Consider the following 20,820-nt stretch of genomic DNA (forward strand, 5'->3'; position numbering starts at 1 on the left):
ACTGCCGACCCTCGCAGGGGGAAAGGCAGGGATTTGGGAAGAGACAGAGGAGCAGGTCTGGGTCGTAGGGTTGAGCGAGCAGACACGTCAATGCACAGGCTGCAAAGTCCTCTTGTTTCCCAGGCTAAGCAGGGGTGCAGGCGTGTGTGGATGTGACTAGGGGTGCAGTGAAAAGCCTACCTATTGCCAGCTAAGTGTGAGTAATCTGCCCTAGCTCTGAAAAGAGAGGCTAAGGCCTTATTCACTCTACAAAGGAGTTTAGAAGCTGATGGATTTAGTGGCAGAGACAATTACCAAACAACAAAGGCCAGAGGGGCAGTGTTGTTTTTTTTTCTTTCTTTCTTTTACTGTCATTAGCAGAGAAACCTGTTGGACTTTCAACTGAAACAATGTTATCACCTCGACTTAGGCCTTCTACTGTTATTCTATTCTATTCTATTCTGTTTTACTGTCACTCTACTGTATTTCTACTGTTATTCTACTGTATTTCTACTCATGTCATGTCATTCTACTGACGTTTCACTGTCATTTTCTTCACATGATTTACCTGTACTTTAGGGAGATTCTGATAGCGCCAAGCGATTTTCATGGAATCCAAACTCTCTTGCGATTCACAGGGGAGCCGCGGCTGCTCCACTGGTTTGGGTATGGCAACATCGTCCAAGATGGGAGCAGGGAGTTCCTGTAGAAAAATAAACATGGCAATTGGCACATGGTGTTACAGGACACAAAGTTGTTCAACCATCTAGGTAAAACAAATTACCTGAGGTGTTAAAAATAATCAAAAGTACTGTACAATTCTATGTTCTGAGTAAAAACACCCCCCCTCCCAAAAAAAACCTCCCCCACTGCTAGCCCACTGCTCCTGTGTGTCCAGTGTTAATCACTGGGGACTTTCACAGATGGATTAAAGTGAGTTTCCCTTTGGGGAAAAATAGAACACTTAAAAAATGTTGTGTAAAGCAGTGTTCTCTTTAATGGAAGTAAAGAGAGGTCCCCCAAAACATGAGGCTCGACTTTCTGCTTTCCAAAGTACTGTCCTGTTTTGGAAAAATTCTGAATCTGGTGAAGTAATACAAATATTTTAATCATCTTTCTCAGTGTAAATGATATTGCACAAACTATTCACAGAGATCAGTCACTGTTTTATATATTTTCTGATAGATAAGGAAGTTTGTTTCTACCAAATTGTGACAGTGTTCTGAGATAGGGCTCAAACACAAGCACCTCCTTGTGATAGATGGATTATGACTTCAAGAGTTCTTGTCTAAGTTAAATTAAAATCACAAATCTGACATTAGCAGCAAATATGTGCTCTGTAAAAAGAACATACAACAGTAACACACCACCATGCTGTCCGTTCTCAACACACCACAAAGTTAAATTTCATTAAACATGACTCAAGCAAAACAGGACCTTTTTTTTTTTTAGCTCTCAGAGATGTCGCAGTCCTTGTAGACACATTTTCCAATTTCCTGCTTGAGCCTTAAAACCTCTTTGTAAGCTGTTTTTATGTGGACATATTATGGTGATGCATTGAAAGCATGTGAGAATTAGCATACTGTGAATGTAGCAGTGAAAACACTAAATGATGTGATATATTCCCTTTGGGAGTCCCCATCTCTTAATAAGCCTTTGATATGTAAAGAGAGGGTGAGGCTGTGACCCCTCCCACTATCAATCAGTGGCAGAGGGGGCCCTTCCTCCAGTATGCCAAGCCTTCACTCAGCTTCTGGAGCTGTAGCCCCCTTTACAGAGCGATGCTTTGGGAAACATTTCAACAATGCGACAACCATACCACCCTCGACCTCTCGGATGCCCTCAGTGAGTGACACATTCTGAGCCGAGCTTGAGAGACCTGCTGAATCACGGCCCGCGTCAGTGTGAACTGAAAACCATCCATTGGTCGATTTTAATTCGTACACATTCACCGTCACCACGCTTTATATTCAAATATTGAGACCACAGCGTCTGTGTAGAGATCATGTTGGTGCAGCAAGATTAAAGCCATCGTGGCCCGTTGGTAGATTCTTTGTCAAGACTCGTTCTGCTTGGGGACGGATCTCTTTTTAACATCAAGTTAATCACATTTCTTTTCATACCTGTAAGATGTCATCAGGATTCTCTTGGGCTGCTGCCACGAACAGTCGATGTCGACACACAACTCCCTCAGCCAGGAAGTATTTTAGGATCACACGGGAGTAGCTATCGTATCTGTCCTCCTCTAAAATGGAAACAAAAGGACAACACTTAAAAATGAAATAAAAATCGGCTCTAGGACTTAACCAAACAATATTATTTTACTGTATATGTATGCCACATTATTATTATTATTATTAGAGGTGTACACAAAGTAAGCTAATTTAAAAGGATTTGGTGGTTGGTGTGTTTTCCCATTAAAGAATACTGTTGAGCTAGCTTGCTAACAGCAAAAAAAGAAGAAGGAAAACAACTGGCACTGTTTTAGTGCATATTAGGTTGTCAGTTACATTAACCCAGACTGGTATCTAGGAGGTTCACGAAAATCTTTGTCACCTCAACTGTGCAGACTAGCAGCATGTCAGTGTCATTTATAACTATTGATGTGTCATTTGTCTACTGTTGAGTCTGATCACATCAGGTGTACGCTGTGATTCACTAGAAGTGAGTAAAAGACAGATTTGAGGAGTGATGAAGTGTTTGCTTTAAATTAAAATTTAATTTTTAAACTTTTTATTTAAAAAAGACATGGGTTTACATGGGTATATAAATAGTGCATAAAAATGGGAGAGAAAAAAATCAGTCCTGGAGGTCCTGATGACAGCCTGCTTGATTAAGATAGTATTAAAAATATAAATGTGGAAAATCACCTGCCATCAAAACCTAGTCTCAATTTGAAAAATTTCTAAATTTAGAATTGTCCTGATATATAAAGAATCCAATGTTTTTGTAATGAAAATGAAACATACACAAAAATGCCAAAGAGTAAATGGAGAATGTCTTATAAAGTCTTCTTGAGTATCAAAAGAAATCAAAACAATTACGTTTTCCTGGAGGCAGCTTTTCTCCGCACTCCCAAAACAGCCATTCAGCTCCTGTAAACCCACTAATTCCACTAGACAACACTCTGCATCATCACTGTGAAACCCTCACCCCCTAAAAGGAAGGCACATTTCTCTACCAGCATGTTACTGCTGCTTCCTGTCACAATCTTCAGTTTGTAAAGGCCCCTGCACACAATGAACAACAGTGGGCACAGGGACAAAGGCGGCAGTGACAGTTAAAGGTAAGGGGCAAACAGCTGACAGCTCGGGAATGACAGCCCGACGCGTCATCCTCGAACATCCGCAGAATTCCTCCCTCCCACGTTGCCCCATCCGTGTCCTCACCTACGGACTGAGGATGGCCCAGGAAATTCCATGGCTCTTCAATTTGTTGACGGTGGGGCTCCCTGTTCTCTTATTGATGGGTTTCTAGGTCAGCAGGCCTTTGTGGCTTTCAGCAGGCCTCACAATGACTCCCAGATGGGCCCTCTCAAGATGGGGCCTATTGTAGTTGTGTTTCTATGGGAGCCTTACAAATGGAACCTCCAGGAGTCATTAGGCTGCTAAAGCGGGGGGTAAGGGGTGGGGTGGAAGGCATCAGGGTATAGACGCAACAGGGGGTGAGGAGGCTGGGGGGTGGAGGGGTGGTAGGGGAGGTCATATCTTTGAGGTAGATCAGTCAGTCCGGACAGTCACGGGATATTTTTTTTTCCCCTTTATCTTTTTCTGTCCCTCTCCTTCTGATGAGGGTTGTTTGTCTTCAAACAGAGAGCAGACGAGTCCTGAAACATATCATTCTGAAGCTGCAGGGGGAGGAGACTCCATATCTAGGTCACATAATGTTTTCTCCCTCGTGAAGGTCTTCACGGTCTACAGTATGACGCGCAATAATTTTTTCTCAGCAGCTTCCTGCTATTTTACTAGAAAAAAAAAATATTATTCTGCATTAGCCTATCAAAATAAACACTGACAGGAAATGTGACTTTATTTCACTGACAAACCTCATATACAGTACATTGGTACAACTTCATTTTCTGTATATATAAACATAAACACATACACATATGTATATGGACATAATGCAAATACATATATATATATATATATATTTATGTATATATATATATACTCAGTGTGACAGGCTGTTAGTACCAAAGGAGCTGACTGTAGCAGTGACAACTGCACGAAACTAAAACAAACACTCTCTGCACCGTGTCCACCCAACACATAACAAAACAAACACACAGGGCCAACTGCACACATACAGACACACACATACACAGCACTTTTTATGAAATGAAAAATGCACGCACACACGCACACACATACACACACACACCCACAATCACCTTTACTGTGTCTCTCATTACCAGATGAAACCAACCGTACAATGATTCACAAAATGGAAGGGAAGAACGCATTAGTGTGTAATCACTGACTCCTGCATCGATTGGGGGATGAATTAAAGGGCAAAGCAATATCATCAGTTGGTGTATACTGTAGGCCTTAGCTACACACAAATTACAGCTTCAAGGCTAAACAAGACTGCCTTAATCTCTCCGTCTACCAGACACTGCCTATAACTCACCTTGGGAAGAATGAGTAAATGATGATAATAATTACAATAATAGTAGTAATATAGTGGATGAAACATTTACGCCTTCAGAAAACACTCAAAATGGTTGCTAAAACTTGTATCACACGTTCACAATGCAGCATGTTCTTGTGTCTGGGGCTGAGATTCTGACTGGCAACCTTTAAAGTCATCTTCACAGATACACAGGAAGTCCTCAGACACAGTTTTATTCACTGTATTGAATTAATAGACAAGATTTACTGCATTGACAAATTAAAAATTACAGCCTTTTTAATCTTGGGATGGACAGTGACATGCATTAAGTGGCTAATTATGCATAGCCACTTCTAAACTAAACTAATTTACTATTTTTTTTAACTGACTGGGATACATTCAGATTCAGATTACACAATGTTTAACATCTACATCCTGTACACTTTTCAGCTATCTCTCTTTCTATTCGCTAGCTTATAGAACCTACAGGCCTAACCTTAGTTTATCTTTGCAATTCTGGACCTGACTTTTAGCTATATTTTCTGGTATATCTTTTACTATTCCTTGACTCAATTTATTTTGCTGGTTTAGTTTTTCTGTTCTAATATAACATTTCAGTAGATAAATACATTCTCAGACATTCTGTGTTTACTGCTACTCATTACTGAGCTTGCTTTTTTTAAAGTATGACTGTGTATATTGTGACATTCATAAATACAACTTTAAAACTGTGATTTATTCTTCAAAATATTAAGCAATGCATTTTATCAATAATAAACCCATTAATTATGAGCTTTGGTGAAATAAATGATGATGATGAACTTAAATATAACACAATGGCAGTGCTTCAGATAAAATAAGGTCAATCATTAACATTAATGTTAAGTCAGTGACCCTCTCTCACATGAAAACAGAAGACCTACCTATTAGAAGAACTGTTCCGACAGCTAAGCCCCCACCTGTAGGCAAGTAGAAAATTACATTATTAAACATCCTTAATATATAGCATTTAATAGCACCACACACAGATCAAAATGGCTTTACTCTAAATCAGTATATTTTGTATTCTGTGCAGAATACAAAATATACTGATTTAGAGATGGTGTTAAAGCAAAAATCTTGACATAGTTAGTGAGTAATTCTATTTAACTTGTTTTGTTGCTCAATTACTCACTTTTTTTTTTTTTTAGAAAAAGCTGGTATTCTCTGCTGTCCTTCTGCACATGCTTAGAGACTAAACATTATTCATATTAATTAAGGTACAGGAGTGGTTATCCTCTTAGCTTACAGCAAGATCACCTTCTTAATCCCCGGTGGTAACTGAAGTATGAGTGGGTTTTGTCTATTTTACTCCCTCTGTCAAAACGCAGGATTAGCTTCAATTGTTCAACCACATATATAATATATATATCAAATAGGAATTTTTGCAAATTAAAAACATGAAATGGTGAGTCAATTTGTGAGGGTACTTGTTTGTCCTCAAATAGGTGAAAGACTATAAATGTATAAATATATTCGTAAATAAATGTATTCTCTATAGAAATGTATGTTCAGTCAAGAATTTTAACGACGTCTGATCTATGCTGTTACCATTCATTTTTACATTACAGTGTGTGATGCAGTAGAAAAGCAACACCGTTCCATCTACTGTAACTTGGAGCTCCCCGTTAAAAGACATTTCGCTGTCATTCATTTTTGATGTACTTTTTAAAATATATATATTTCACCCCGTCAGAGACTATAATAGCGTCGGAGCTAATGCCGACGTCAACCCCACAAAAGCCAAGACTAACCGAGCAGAAAGTCAAGCGACGTGACACCGGAGGAAACTAACAGCTGTCCATTCTGAACAGAAGGTCTGGTGCCTGGTATGGAGAGTAACTTGCTCCTTGTTTTCTTCTGAAAACTAGTGGTTTTGAACGTTGAACGTTCAGTTTGCTGTTTAATAACACGCTCCATGGGCGCAGCCATCTTTCGTTTTAGCAACGTGATGACGCAAGGTAGTGTTTTGGAGAAGATTATCCAATAAAAAGAGACATTGCTACAGTTCGACCAATCAACGTCAGTATTGTTGCGGGGTTGATCAAGCGCTCTGTTACGCACAGACAAGTTCAACTTGTGAAGCGTTCATGCCGGAGCTTTAAATTTTGAAACATACGTTCATAGGTAAGTTTTTGTCACGTTTGCTGCAGTTACGTTTTCTAAAGTTTAATATTTATGTTATTTAATTTGCATTTAATAAGAAATTTTACACATTTAGGATTCAGGGTTTTGGCTACACTTAGGCGAATACAGTGTTTAAAACTGCACTATAATATTGAAATCAGCTTGAGGCGTTATAGTTGTATGGTAACACGGTGTTATTATTGTAATTTAAATTTAAAAAAATGATCAAAAGAACACACACACCAATATCCTGCAACTCTAAGATGTCAAACTTCAACAAACCGTCTGTCTCCTTAGCTACTCTCAGACACTTATATCACCTGGTGGAGTCGCACATTTCCCATCTCTTCACATTAGAGGCCATGTCATAATCATTTCACTTCATATTAAATATTTTTTCTTTGACATAAATAATCATAGGTTATGATGTATGGATTCGAATCTAATCCTGCTAAAAAATATGTCTGTTATCCAATAATAAGACAATCCCGTCCCTCTTCCTACCTATCACTTGTTTTCATGTATTTGTTGTCAAATTACTTTTTTTAAGTTGCATTACTGCAATCTGGGACTATTATAATGGGTGACGGTGGAGGAGGGTCTGTTTGTATTATAAAAACAGTTTACCATTTCTTTCGTATGCAATGATTGTATTAAACATATTTTTATTTGTTACTATATATACTCTGCCTTTAAGTACTGCATTACAAGACATAGGAATTTGATGTAACACTGGTTTTAAAGACCAGGCTGAATGTGGAGTTGAAGATATTGAACAGCAGTTCAATGTCAATACATGTATTGCTACACCACTACATTAATATTAGTATCAGCATGATTAGTAATTAGTGTATTTCTTAAAGAGGTCATAAAAAATCTTTTAGCTTTTTTCAAAGTGAAAAGTAGGGAAAAAGGGCTGTAGGGGTGAGAACATTTCAACACATCCTTACTGCACCAAGTCACATTTTCCAGCCACTCACTCGTCAGCACAATACAGTATTGAAGAACGTGCGTGGTATTCTTTCTTAACATTTTATCTGTTTATATATGTTTTTCCTGCTGTGTTTATGTCAGTCTGTGTATCTGATTGAGTTGTATAATGGCAGCAGTCATAACATGTCAGATCCTTCCTGTCACACTGTTTTGGTTTCGTCAGTCTTACTGTAAGAAGCTGTGTAACTCTTTTTTTTTTTCCAAGAGTTGAGATTATCATCAACTCGCAGCGTATTTGTTTTGTTAGTGTTGAAAGGAAGGCAATAATCTGTGGGTGTGAGTACAATAAGCGGAGGATGCTCTGTTGTACACAGCTAATTTTGTCTAAGTATTGAGTTTTTCCATATATTCATCTCATATTGTTTAGTTATTTTGGTTTGTTGAGATTGTTGCTGATTGCAGACAATCAGCATTATGTGTAGTTTGACCTACAGGAGAGAAGAAAAACAGTCTTTGAAAAAAGAGAGTTCATACCAGAGGTGATCAGTCCCAAATGTATCATAATTTGTTACCCCCAATGGTCCAGGTTGTGGGGAAAGTGTTATGTGTAAGGTAAAGACTGGTGCAGTTTTCTTGTAATGGGAATCAGAGACAGGAAGTGACATAGAGTGCACTGCATTTTGGGCAAGAAAAACAAAGCCAACAATGTTAAACTGGAGAAAAAGAAGTACATAAAGATTAAGTTTGAAAATATCTTATGGACAAATATGGAGTAGTGAGGAGGTGCAGTGCATATATATATATATATATATATAGTCAGAGGATGAATATCATGGTTGCGTGCGGCTGATGTTTTTTCAGTTCAGAGTTTTTCTGGTTTCAAGCTGGATTTTCTTCTTCTTGGTTAGTGCTTTCCAAATGAGCAGTTTTGTGTGATTTAAGTAAATTGAGTTAATTGTTAATTGAAAAAAAGTTAATTGAAGTAAAAAAAACAAGCAATACAAATGATGATTAACAAATACTTATTTGTTCTTTCCTGATAAAAATGTAGATTAATAAGATCACCTGTCGGGACATGGGGGCCTCTGTTGGTTTGCTTTATTCTGATATATCTATGAGGCTTTGTAACAAGCTGGGCAGTGCAAAAACACCCGCTCCTTTGTGTATCTGACACAACAGCAGATAAGATCTTAATTCTCTCACCACCAGGCCAGTTGTGCACGTTCACTTCTGGTCAATACAATACGATTTAGTGACTGATTTTTTTTTCCCTTTGAATGTAATTGGCAGGGGACTGTGTCAACCCACACTTCCTTTCACTTCATAGCAGCAGTTGTATTCATATCACTTGGCCATTATTTGCACTTGCTGACCCATTGATTGCAGGCCTAAACCCACAGCCCCTCAAACAGTAATGTTGGTCAGCTGTTCCACGGCTGTGTTGCTGCTGGCAACAATGAAAAGAGCAATATGCAGATCAGTCACTTCAAATAAGCCTCTGATAGAAGGCACACAGACCAGGCTGGGGTGTTCTTTAAATCTGAGACTCTTACATCTGTCGCTCTCTCAATCCAGACAGGTGTCTGTCTAAATCAGCGGATTATCTCTGATTTCGCTGATAGTAGAAATAGACCCCCCTGGTTGCCGAACCTCCCCCTGTAAAGCAGTCACATTAAGATGAAATCAAGCACTTTGCAATGGGACCATCGGCCCCACCTTCCTTCGCCTTCTGCTGCCCGGAGGAAGACATCAGAGGTAGAAACTGGTTCCATGTCCTCTGCTGCCTGCTCCTCCAGACTCCCTTCCATCTGGGCTCCTCTGGGAGAAGAGGAATATCTGACGAGGGACTTGTAAGCCTCTTAGACCCCCTGTTGCTCAGCTCTCTCTCAGCCCATGTTTTCCTAATTTAGTTGTGTAGGGAGTCCATGGCAAGGCCCCTGTGTGCTGTTTGGATTGAAATTCTCTTTGTGGTTCTAATAGACTGGTCATGTATATCAATTAACAGCAATGAGCCACTGGCAGGTTCAGATCTCTGGAGACCAGTGGCAGTAATCCCCTCTGAACATTTCCTTATGGCTTCAGTAAAGTGTATTTACACACACAAATAATGTTCTCTATGTTAATGTTGACTTCATTTTATTTTAATCTGCAGCTGCTGCTTTTTAATCACACACAGTGTTCTCCTGGCCCCCATAGCAATCCCCCATTTTCAGGGTGTGGATGGTTTTATGGGATTATCATCCCAATGATAGCATGAAAGCATTATACATCTTATCCTTTACTATTAGTACACTGTCTCTGATATTTTGAATTTGAACACATCTGTGAAGTATTTAAAGTTCCTACCAGTTTGATTCCTGTTAATGTCATAAAATAAATCTGCAATGACCCGTTTAAAGTCTTGATTATCTTATTATTCTGCCAAAAAGATGATCAAGCGAAAGAAGAATGCTGTTTTTCATAGTTCCCTTTCTACAACTAAGCAAACAGTCACAGTGTCTTTGAACAGTTTTCTGTTATGGGCAAAGCAGACTTATATAATCTTAGTCTGAACTCTTTAACATTCAGAGTTAAAGTTAAGTTAAGTTCTTGCCTTACTTACACCAGGCTTGTTCAATACTGCTTTGCCTTTGCTAAAACAATCACATATTTGGCATGTGAACATTAATAATCATTTTTAGATTTTTATTGGATTTTGCAAAATGTAAATAATTAATTGAAATATATACAATATATATTTTATATAAATGCATATATGTGTGTATATATATTTTACTTTTGCCAACATTTATTGAAAAAAAATGGTCAAATTGGTCAAGTTTGACCTTTTGATGACCTTGTTGCCCACATACAGGTGCCTCTCAGCTGCCCTGACTCTCTTTGTCCATGTTTGTCCTGTAATCCTGGATTAACAGAGAGACTCAGCGTGTTATTTACAGCTGTAATGCAGCATCAATTTAATGTCTAGTCTCCCCAAGCGCACATATGTGAAGTACTGGGGGTCAAGAAATAGTGTTGGTTCCCAGATTCTAATCTTGTGAGAATCAGAGGTCACTGTGATCCAATCAGAGGTGTCTCCCAATGTCGACCTGATTACAAAAGGAGCTCCCAGAGGAGTCACTGCAGCGCACGTACATCTTGGGATTTTATGAAACACATAGGTAGTGCTGTTGTCTGTGCTTGCACACACAAACGCACACACACACACACACACACACACACACACACACACACACACACACTATCAATGACAGAGGGTGCCTCAGAAAACCAGGCGGCTGCATATGGACTCTCTTGATATCAGTCACTGGCCGTGTGATCTTGTTATGCAAAGTCCCTTAATCCCTACCTATGACCAATGCCCACTGGAATTGTGTGTGTGTGTGTCAGTGTATAGTGTGAGGGCAGCTGTACAGAAAGGTGTCAATACCCGAGTGCAATTCACCTTGATCACAAAATCTTAGTCTGCACAAAAAAATACGCTCACCTAGTGTTTTACACCATTTTGTATTACTGTTCTTCTAACCTCCACAACAGCTCCAGGTGGTAAAACCTATCATGCACTTAAACCAAAGTCATTTTATATAATACATCCAGAGCTTACATGCATTGCGGGTAATTCACAATCCTAATTTTATAACCACAATTCATGATGTAGGATTGAAATTGACAATTTTGATTGACAGTTAATCCCATTGGAATCTCACAGGTCAAGCAGCATCAACGGTAAAACTTGAATGATACAGTTTGGAAGAGACTTACTGTTGTGACATTTCCTCCTTTGTTTGTGTAACAATGTTTCTATTCTGCTGGATGTTAACGTTCTGAATTCCATTTTTTATTTATGGTATTGAGGAAAACGTTGTTGCAGCTTTTACAGATTGAATAGTTGTAGATAAAGCACAGACAGCACCAGACTGTTTGATAAACGTTAATCCAGTTTGGCCCGCAGTTTAGAATCCGTATTTTGAATCCGACCCCTTGAGTGATTGAGGTTGACACCCCTGCCTCAGAACCTTATGTCTGCTGCCTGCTGTCCTGCTGTCATATTTGACATAAACACCTCTTACAGTGCATTACATGTCATTCCTTTAAAAGACTCGTCCTAACACGAAGAGTCAGAACATGAAATTATCTCAGCGCTTTCCATATGAAAATAAAATCATGGGTTTGTGACTATTCTTATACTAGACTTTGACTTTGAGTTTAGAAATGTATGTCCAAGTTGCCATTCAATGTGACACTTTTAATAATAAGAGTTGGGCAAAAAATGAAATTAAAAATGAATCTCTGGATTGTTTTTTTTTTTACCTAACACAGCCATAGTGGAACACAGGGGCAGGTAAAAGGATGGGGTTTGGCTTCATGATGACTTTGGGATGACATCATGATGAAAGACTAGATAGAGGGTTTAATAGGTAGATTAATGAAAACATGCATGAATAAAAGAGCATTGTATGTATCACTTTGTGTGTGTGTGTGTGAGTAGGACTGTGGAGGGGGTAATGGGATTAGTAGTAACACTGTTGGCAGGGCTTGGAAGAGCCACCTGACACTCGGTCTGTTGGGGACCTGGGGAAAAAGGGGGGAGCAAGGGAGAAATTGGGGGTCTAATCCTTGTTCATCTTTGGAAAGTCATTCCCACAGCTCGGAGGATTTGAGGGTTTGGTTTCCGCTCTGCTTGATTTGGTTAATAATACCCTGGAAGAGAGGATAAACGTGGAGGGGCAGAAGGAACAGGCCGGAGGCTGGAAAAAAAAAGATTTAACTTTGGGTGATATAGGAACAAATGCTGCATCTTACATGTGTTAAAAACATTTTTTTATTGTTGTGTGTTGAGTTGTTGTGTGTGTTTGTGTACTTCAATGAATACTAAGTAATATAAATAATTATAATAATATGCAAAAAAAAAAAAAAAATTCAAATAAAAATGTCATCAAAGACAGATTAGGATTTCAGAGCAGAGAATTTTCCTAACCATAAAATATTAAACATTTGAGCAGATGCAGTCAGCTGAAATAATCTCAATATTTTGTTAAATTAAGATTAAAATAATAAAAAGACACAGTTACGATTAAGTTAAAAGACAATTACCAAGACTCTTAGCTGTCCAGAAATACTTTATTGATCCGCAGTAGGACTGAAACACAGGTGTGTGTGCGGTGTTAGTGTGTGTGCACGTGTGTGTTTGTGTGCTGTTGCACCTGCTTAAAACACTCTCCCGTTGTTGACTGACTTATTTCTGCCCATGCAGCAGGTTGAGTAAAAGTCAATAACCTAAGTGTGGATGGGATGTTTGCTCAGAAGACACAGCCACAGTCCATGTGTGTGTTTTTGTGTGACAGTGTGTTTGCAGGGTGGGTGCCGGGGCACCGGGGTGTCTCTCTGTTTCTATGGCGCTGACAGACGTTGATAACTGTTCCAGTAATTGTGGTCACAACTGAGGCAGCCGGTGTCAGGGACCAGCCAGGGAACGGGGCAGAGCCGCATGGCTGGATGTGTCACAGCTTCTGTGTTTGTCCGTCACCTCAGCTCGAGGTGTCGATTGGTCCATTCTACGCAGGACCAAAGTTCCTGACAGTTTTCTGCTGTGAACTGGCTGCTCACCCTCTGAGAATGAAACACCAGGGAATGTGCCATGTCTGTGACAGGCCAACTGTGACAACCTTGTTCACACCTTTTACAATTAAATCCACAGATGTCTTTGTCCTCAGAAATGAACAACATACAGTAAAACCTGTCTGACACTGGACTGTATGAACCCGACTTAATGTTTGTTAAGTTGTTGATGCACGTGTAAAACTTTTAACAACTTTGAACATCAGTGACCTGTAATCTTCTTTTGTGCCGTAGGTGAAGATGTTCCGCAGAGCGATGTGGAAGACACTTGGATTCGTGGGCTACACCGTACAGTATGGCTGCATTGCACACTGCGCTTTTGAGTATATCGGCGAATTTGTGGTGGTTGGTATAAATAATACGATATAACAATTAAAGCTGGGGTAGGCAGGATTGTAGAATGTCACTTCTCTGCAAAATCAAGTACCAATCAAGTTGAGTATGATTTTGTCACGCGGGAATTGCAGCAACTGCAATTGTCACGTGAGGTGCATTCAGGTACCATTGGAAACTTGAAAATCCAACTATTACGGCAGTTTATGAGGCCCCTCAAGGCCTCCCCTTGGTTCCTTAGGGGGCCAGGGTTTCCACTTTAATAACCAGTGGGTAAGATCATCTTGCTTTAGGGCAGCGAAAGTTTTTTCGCCCTTAAGTTGAAAACCTATTTATCATCTTGCTTTAGGGCAGCGAAAGTTTGTTAATAAAATTTTTAGCCCTTAAGTTGAAAACCTATTATTATATTATTTTTAATAATTATAACTTCAGTTAAAAGTAACTGTCCCGATTGATTAGTTAGTAATTTCATTACACGGTGGATGGTTGTTGATCGTACTCAATTACTGGCTTTTCAATGAGACAGAGAGCAAGTTCATGTTTATATTTATAGGTGCATTGATTTACAGTGTGCTAAAAGCAGAAGTGAAAGAAAAACCCACAAACCCCAGCTTTAATGCCTCTCAATTATATTTTGGAATAAAGGTTAATTATTCACGTCTGGTTTAAATATTCTGCTTTGTTACTTTTGCTCCAGTGCTCTGGTCCATCAATGGAACCCACCATTGTTAATCATGACATTGTCTTTTCGGAGCGGATGAGTCGTCATCTCTGCAGAATACAAAAGTAGGTTTCAGTCACACATATATATCACAAATATTGTACATAAAGTCATACACCGTGAAGTCAGCCTTTGTTATATATTTGTGTTTGTGTTTCCTCTTCAGGGGCGACGTAGTCGTTGCAAAAAGTCCGTTTGACCCAAATATGAACATCTGTAAAAGAGTGATCGGTCTGGAAGGAGATAAAATCTGCACAAGTATGACCTCAGACCTGTTCAAGACCCACACGTATGTGAGTACCTTTTTTTTTGTTATTCCTTACTTTACCAGGTAGGCTTCTTTGTTTTGACTACTTTCACTGGATGCAAATACAGTTTAAGAAACTTGTTTCCTGAAAGTTTGTCTCAGCCCTAAATCGGAAACCAAATATCGGTGCGTAATACAAAATGCAGAAAACACATTTCACTTTATCTCTGTTTTTTTAACATGTGTTCGTCAGTCTATAGACTGTAATCACTGTTTACATTTTAGTGCGCGCACATCCATTTTAAAACATTGGACAAACTATCAGCATTTGACAAGGCCTGTATTTCCTCAGAGCAGTGATAAAACCAGAGAGGGTTCTGCTGCAGAAACCACTGTCATTGCTTTTCTATTACTGCTCTCCCCAACGTCCACAACCCAGGCCTGCAATCTCTCTGAAGCCTGTTAGAGTTAGTGCCAGCCGAGTGAACAGACTGATGGGTGGAGTACCTTGTATGTTTGAGAGAGAGAGAGAGAGAGAGTGTGTGTGTGTGTGTGTGTATGTGTGAGAGAGAGTGTATAAGGCAGAGTGTACATATGTCTGCAGACCCGGAGGTTGCATTTATTTTGCACGTGTTTTTTCTGAATATATTGTGTATTTTTTATGGACTGGGCAGACAGTTGAATGGGTTCAGGGGAACACGCCGTAAGGCCAGATCTGTAAGTGTCATTCAGAAAACGAAATGGAAAATAAAGAGGTTTTCTCCTTCCGCTGGTTTCACCTTCACATTTGCAGGACAGACCCTGTAATATGAGATATTTTATACGCTGTATACTATGATCCCAGGATGTAGTAACAGATGTTCTCAGATACTCAGGTATTTTCAAATACCCGGTACCTGGAAATACCAGCGATTGTTGTCACATTTATTGAGACCTTTATGGCAACCTGCCAGGCTTCTGATTTATTTTACAGCTGTTTTCTCACTTTTATTCTGAAATTTTTTACCTAGACTGCAATTGTTGTTACATTTACTGAACCAGTTCTAAATATTTTTCAGCTTCAACCTGACATTGTAATGTCTATACCAATAATGATGACATTTAGAAGAGTTAAATGTGGTCAACAACTTATATTATTTAGTTGTATTATATTATTTGTGTCTCACAATTCTCACACATTATTTTTGTGCTCTTTAGAAAAAAACTTGAATAGTATTTTGGATCTCATACTTGTTTCTCATAACTTTTTTCTATTAAATTGCATTTTATTTAAGTAATTTTAGCTTATGTTTCAGTGCTGTCTTTTATATTACTGTCTATGTATTATGTTAATATATTTCATGATATATTTCTACCTAACCACTGCAAATTTTGGGACCATTCTAAATCACCTTTTAACTAATTAGTTATTTGTTTATAAGGACTTGCTGATGTTACTTGTTTTAGTATAACTTATTGTATTAAAGGTATCTCATTTATTTTATCTTAAAATGCTAAATCCTCTTCAGGGTCGGGGGCATCAGACACCATGGACAGTTCAGCAGTCTGTTGTGTCAGGGCCACATATAGAGGAAGAACATGAAAACAACAGCTCTAACCCCCATTGTGTTCCTCTTGTGTTTATTATAATCTATTCCACAGTTGAGGCTAAAACATGTCTGGCATAAATCTGTCCACGACTGCATGACTATAATTTAACTACAATCCTAGAAGTACAACAGAAGCGTGTACTAAAGCATGTATTATTCATCCTTCGACTGCCACCTTCATACTTTTACCAGGAGCAGTTTTTGAAATGGCCACTTTAAATAATAATTTTCCACACTCTGTCATGAACAGACTCTCACACTTCACCAGAAATGTTTGGTCTCCCCCCTTGGGAGGTTTACACCCCTGTAGGACCTGGTATGTGTTTTTGGGGAGCCATTATAGGTGCACAATTAAAGATACATTATAAACAGTGGCGTTGGGCTCTGTCATCACCTCTTCTCTGTGCTGACAGAGTGACAGGTCCTTTACTCTAACAGATCTAACAGCAAACTCTTTTCATCGTCACCTTTTGAGAATCATTTCTGCGTCTGAGCTAATGTGTCAAAACAATGACATTTGATCCCCAATATTAACGTGGAGACGGCCTTCAGTCTCACAGAGAGGATGACCTTGATGTGGTTAGAGATGATCCTTACAATCCTGTGTCTCTTCAAAGTCGGGTAATCTTCTACTCAGTCATGTTAAGATAATGAATAGTGTAGAGGTTTGGCTGCTAAACATCCCATCAGTGCTCCTAGCAGAGCTGTAGTTTCGGCTTTCCTTGACACATTTCTGACAGCAGCGCAATGATTTTAGTCCAAACTGCTTCCATCTTTCACATCAAAGCTTTTGCCAGTGCTGTTCTGAGTGTTGCTGTAGACCATTGGTCACCAACTGTATTTGTTGGATTTTATTTTGGAATCCAGTCATGGGATTGAATTGGACGGTTTGGACCGAACCCACGGGCCACTAGTTGATAATCACTGTTATTCTGTTGACTCTAACTCTGACCAGAACAAATGTAAACAAAAATAAAAATGATAATAATAGTAGTAGTAATACTGGTAATTAAAAAAGTAATAGTAGTATTATGAGAAATAATAGTAATGGTAATAACAATAGCAATAACACTACTAACTCTAAAGAACCAAATAGATTAAGCTCATTTTTACGACATTTATATGCGGATCAAATTATGACCGTTTTACAAAGCTCTATACAATAATTAACCAATCAAAAATAGTTAATTATTAGATTAAATTACACTAGATTAGATTAGTCAGTTTAAGCAACACTTTCTATTTTATTTTCCTCTCAGTGAAACTAAACATCAACCTCCTTTGTTAAAGCAAACAGAACTATTGTCCAACCTGGAACAGAGGGTCATTATTGGTGTCTGCTTGTTCCAGGAAGTAGAACCGTGTAAGAATAACCCCCTCTCCCCCCAGTCCTTAATCAAACTTCTATCTTTAACGTCAGTGTAGGTTTTTTTTTTTTTTTTAAGGATGATGAGGAGAAACGGGGGCTTCTGTTCTGACAGATGACTAACGCTGTTTCTTTTCCTGTGCTTGGGAGCCAGCATATGTTACAATGTTAATGAGGTGTAATGGTGGGAATCCAGCACGCTGACATATGGTCCTCAGATGACTCCTTTAATGATATTCATTTGTGTCATCGTTATTTAGTGAGTTGTATACCTCTTGTTAGGTCAACATGTCACTGCCTCATGATTATGTCACATCGTCCGTCTCAATTATGGAATAAGATATTAAATGCTGAATCCTGCAGTAGGACAGGAACAGTCGAACCCAGGTGATGGGGGTGTGGGGTACGAAACCAAAGAAAGGACGTGTCACCTTATTTAATTTCCCTGTTCCTGTTGTTCTCCTTCTCCTTTGCTCTATAAGACTTTTTTGTAAAAACAAAACAAAACAAAACAAAAACCCACTAAAATAGACTCGTGGATTGTGATGCCCATTATGACAATATAATGTGCTGTTGATCCTGTCTGCACATATAGGGGGGACAGCACACTTAATTAGGGCCTTGACAAGCCTACTCTTCTAAAGTGATGAGATTAATCATAATTGGTGTCACTGTGAATTAGCGCTCGCTCGGCTGACTGCCCCACTGGCAGGACTGACCGTGGTGGAGACCCTTGGTCGCTGCTGCTAGCCGCAGCTTAGCCTCCCCCTCCCGCTCCCCCTCACCCTCTTCTATTCTCTCTCTCTCTCTCTCTCTTTCTTTGCCCATCTATCTCAGAACGCCTCTGTAGTCCTGCCCCTCTCTGGGTAGGAGGGGCACCGGTCTCAGAGAACAGCCTAATGACCCTGTTTGAAGTTCTTCTAAATCCTCCCCAACACTGCCCGTTACCCATGACCCCCCTCTCCTAAGACCGTACAGGGTCAGAGAGGGAAAGGCAGGTTGACGTTAAGATTGGAAGGGATGGGCGGCGTGGGCGGGCGGGCAGGACGTGCGGGGGCAATTCTTTGAGGATAGGGAGTGGGATTATGGTATGTTATCACCGAAAGGTCACTAATTAAGAGTGAGACTGGAGTAATATTGTAAATTTGGAGCATTTGTTTTTTTGATTTTTTTATTATGCAGTCTGAAGAGGTGTTAGAAATAGGCAACAAGACTGGCTCCTTCTTCAGTTCAGATGAGATGAAGTGAAACATCTAGAAACTAAGCCAGCCCAGTTGCCTATTGACTGAGACCCTACAGACACATACAAAAAAGTGTATCAAATACAATTTTAAAAATATATAGAACGAACAGTTGTGAAGTAATCAGCGTTCATGAGTCTGGGTTGTGAGTGGTATTTAAACCAGAACAGTTTGTTTTCCGATTGCTTTAGTCTTCGTCACAGCACGAGGTCAAAAAGTAAGATTGACAAAGAATTGATATGTCTGAGTTTAGGGGTAAACTTGATCTCTCTCTCGCGCTCTCTCTCTCACTCACACACACACACAGATAGAACACATAGAAGGCAACATCCGTATCTCACATACATTCTGTTGGTAAAACCGTCATAACGCTCACTGTGTGTCTGTGTAATGTATTCAGGTTCCAAAAGGCCACATATGGCTGGAAGGGGATAACCTTAGGAATTCCACTGACTCGCGGAACTATGGACCAATCCCCTACGCCCTCATCCGTGGGCGTGTTTGTTTAAAGGTAACAAGGCCGTCTCTCAGTGTATGTGAGTGCAGTAGGGTTGTTGTAGTCTCTGAAGCTAAACTATGATGCTTCCTGGCAAACATAGAGCCATTAAAAATCAGCGAGCAACACCGCTGTTGAAACATACTGTACTATGTAGAACTTCAGTGACCAAAACGTTTCATTTTAATAATGGTTTTATGGCGTATTTGTCGACTGAATCCCATTACGATTGCTGATTTACGAGTGAGTGAACAGCATGTGGGACACAGTGGGATTAGGGAATGGGAATATATTTCATGTTCTGCAAAACTCAAGAACCAGTTTATAATTTTTTTTCCCCATCGTGAAATAAGTATGTTGTTCTTATTACAACATTGATACGTTGATTTGTCCGGGCATGAGAACATCAGAATCTTTTCAGCTTGCTTGCTAACAGCAAAACAAGAATCCATTAGCCTTTAATCTGACAGCTAAACACTAAGATCTATGCTTTGCTGGAACAGTCGCTGCTGCAGACAGTAGTTCCATAAAAATCTAAACTGTAATTAAAGAGGATTTTTAACCCAATAATTGTACCATTTTATCAAATGTGTGAAATGTTTTTTTAAATACACTAAAAGATACCGCACAAAAGCAAACAGACTTTTCCCCCCAAAAACCGTTTTCATTCACTGCTTTCTTTCTTTTTTTCCATCTATTTATATTTAAATCAGTCCAGTATGTCCATTTTCTGACTCATCTCTACACAATGCGGAGATATGAGTCAGTTGGAAGTTCAAAGTGAGTGTGTCTGATTGACCAAAGCCTGGACAACATATTGTGTAGCTTTCCATTCTGCTGTGTTGTCATGTCACGGGATGTCATAGCGAGCATGACCCTGGAAACAGGTCATCTAACCTTCTGTCCATGTGATTGGACAGCAGCACTCCACTGGGGGGCCCCGTTACAACAGTTGATGGAATAACAAGTCTTCTAAATGCATTAGTCAAAACCTTTTTGGCGACTGTGTCTGAGCAGTGGTATAAAAATGGGTGAATTACTTTGTTTAGGGGCGTGTCCGTGTTTTAACCCATGGTTTCTTCATGTGTTTTGTCCTTCTGCAGCTCTGGCCACCAAATAATTTTGGGAGTCTCAATGAAAGCCCAACTGGAAGGATCATTAAAACTGAAAAAGACTGAGATTTTTTTAAATTTATTTTTTTACTTTGTTTATAGTGTCCAGTTTTCAATCATTTCAGTTCAGGATGATATTTATGTACAGTTAATTTGTTTATAGTGTCCAGTTTTCAATCAATTCAGTTCAGGATTAATACTCTGACTTAAAAGGTTATTATTTAAGTTGTGCATAATTTATAAGAGGAAAAAAGCATTTCTCCGGCCATAAAAAAAGGATTTCTCCGGCCATTACGTAAACTAAGGAATTAAAAAGTCCCATATTCTACATCTTGTTGGACCAAGTCTTTGGTACGTAAACTAAAGAATTAAAAAGTCCCATATTCTAGATCTTGTTGTTGGAC

At 39.2% G+C, this 20,820-nt stretch overlaps 2 protein-coding genes across 4 annotated transcripts in view; one reads left to right on the forward strand and one right to left on the reverse strand.

Moving 5' to 3' along the window:
- Window positions 1–6,589, reverse strand: part of elp4 (elongator acetyltransferase complex subunit 4) — a 48,911-nt gene extending 42,322 nt beyond the window's left edge. The window contains exons 1-4 of the mRNA XM_025055396.1: window positions 6,387–6,589; window positions 5,517–5,552; window positions 2,103–2,224; window positions 548–682 (exon numbers count right to left, since the gene is read on the reverse strand). Of these exons, the coding sequence (XP_024911164.1) occupies window positions 548–682; window positions 2,103–2,224; window positions 5,517–5,552; window positions 6,387–6,564 (471 nt within the window). The 5' untranslated portion in view covers window positions 6,565–6,589. The remainder of the gene's footprint in view (window positions 1–547; window positions 683–2,102; window positions 2,225–5,516; window positions 5,553–6,386) is intronic.
- Window positions 6,590–6,646: 57 nt separating this feature from the next.
- The window catches only part of immp1l (inner mitochondrial membrane peptidase subunit 1), a 52,698-nt gene continuing 38,524 nt past the window's right edge, over window positions 6,647–20,820 (forward strand). For 2 of the 3 annotated variants that reach the window (XR_003049667.1, XM_017032533.2), the window contains exons 1-4: window positions 6,647–6,759; window positions 13,546–13,656; window positions 14,342–14,430; window positions 14,532–14,658. Coding sequence is in view for 2 of the 3 variants with exons in the window: in XM_017032533.2 (XP_016888022.1) it covers window positions 13,552–13,656; window positions 14,342–14,430; window positions 14,532–14,658 (321 nt within the window). In the remaining variant the exon portion in view is untranslated. Of the gene's footprint in view, window positions 6,760–13,545; window positions 13,657–14,341; window positions 14,431–14,531; window positions 14,659–19,208; window positions 19,320–20,407; window positions 20,490–20,820 lie in introns of those variants that run through there. The other variant, XM_008310592.3, reaches the window with a different exon arrangement.

The sequence above is a fragment of the Cynoglossus semilaevis genome, chromosome 5, assembly GCF_000523025.1.
Source record: "Cynoglossus semilaevis isolate Cse_v1.0 chromosome 5, Cse_v1.0, whole genome shotgun sequence".
In the NCBI taxonomy this organism is placed as follows: domain Eukaryota; kingdom Metazoa; phylum Chordata; class Actinopteri; order Pleuronectiformes; family Cynoglossidae; genus Cynoglossus; species Cynoglossus semilaevis.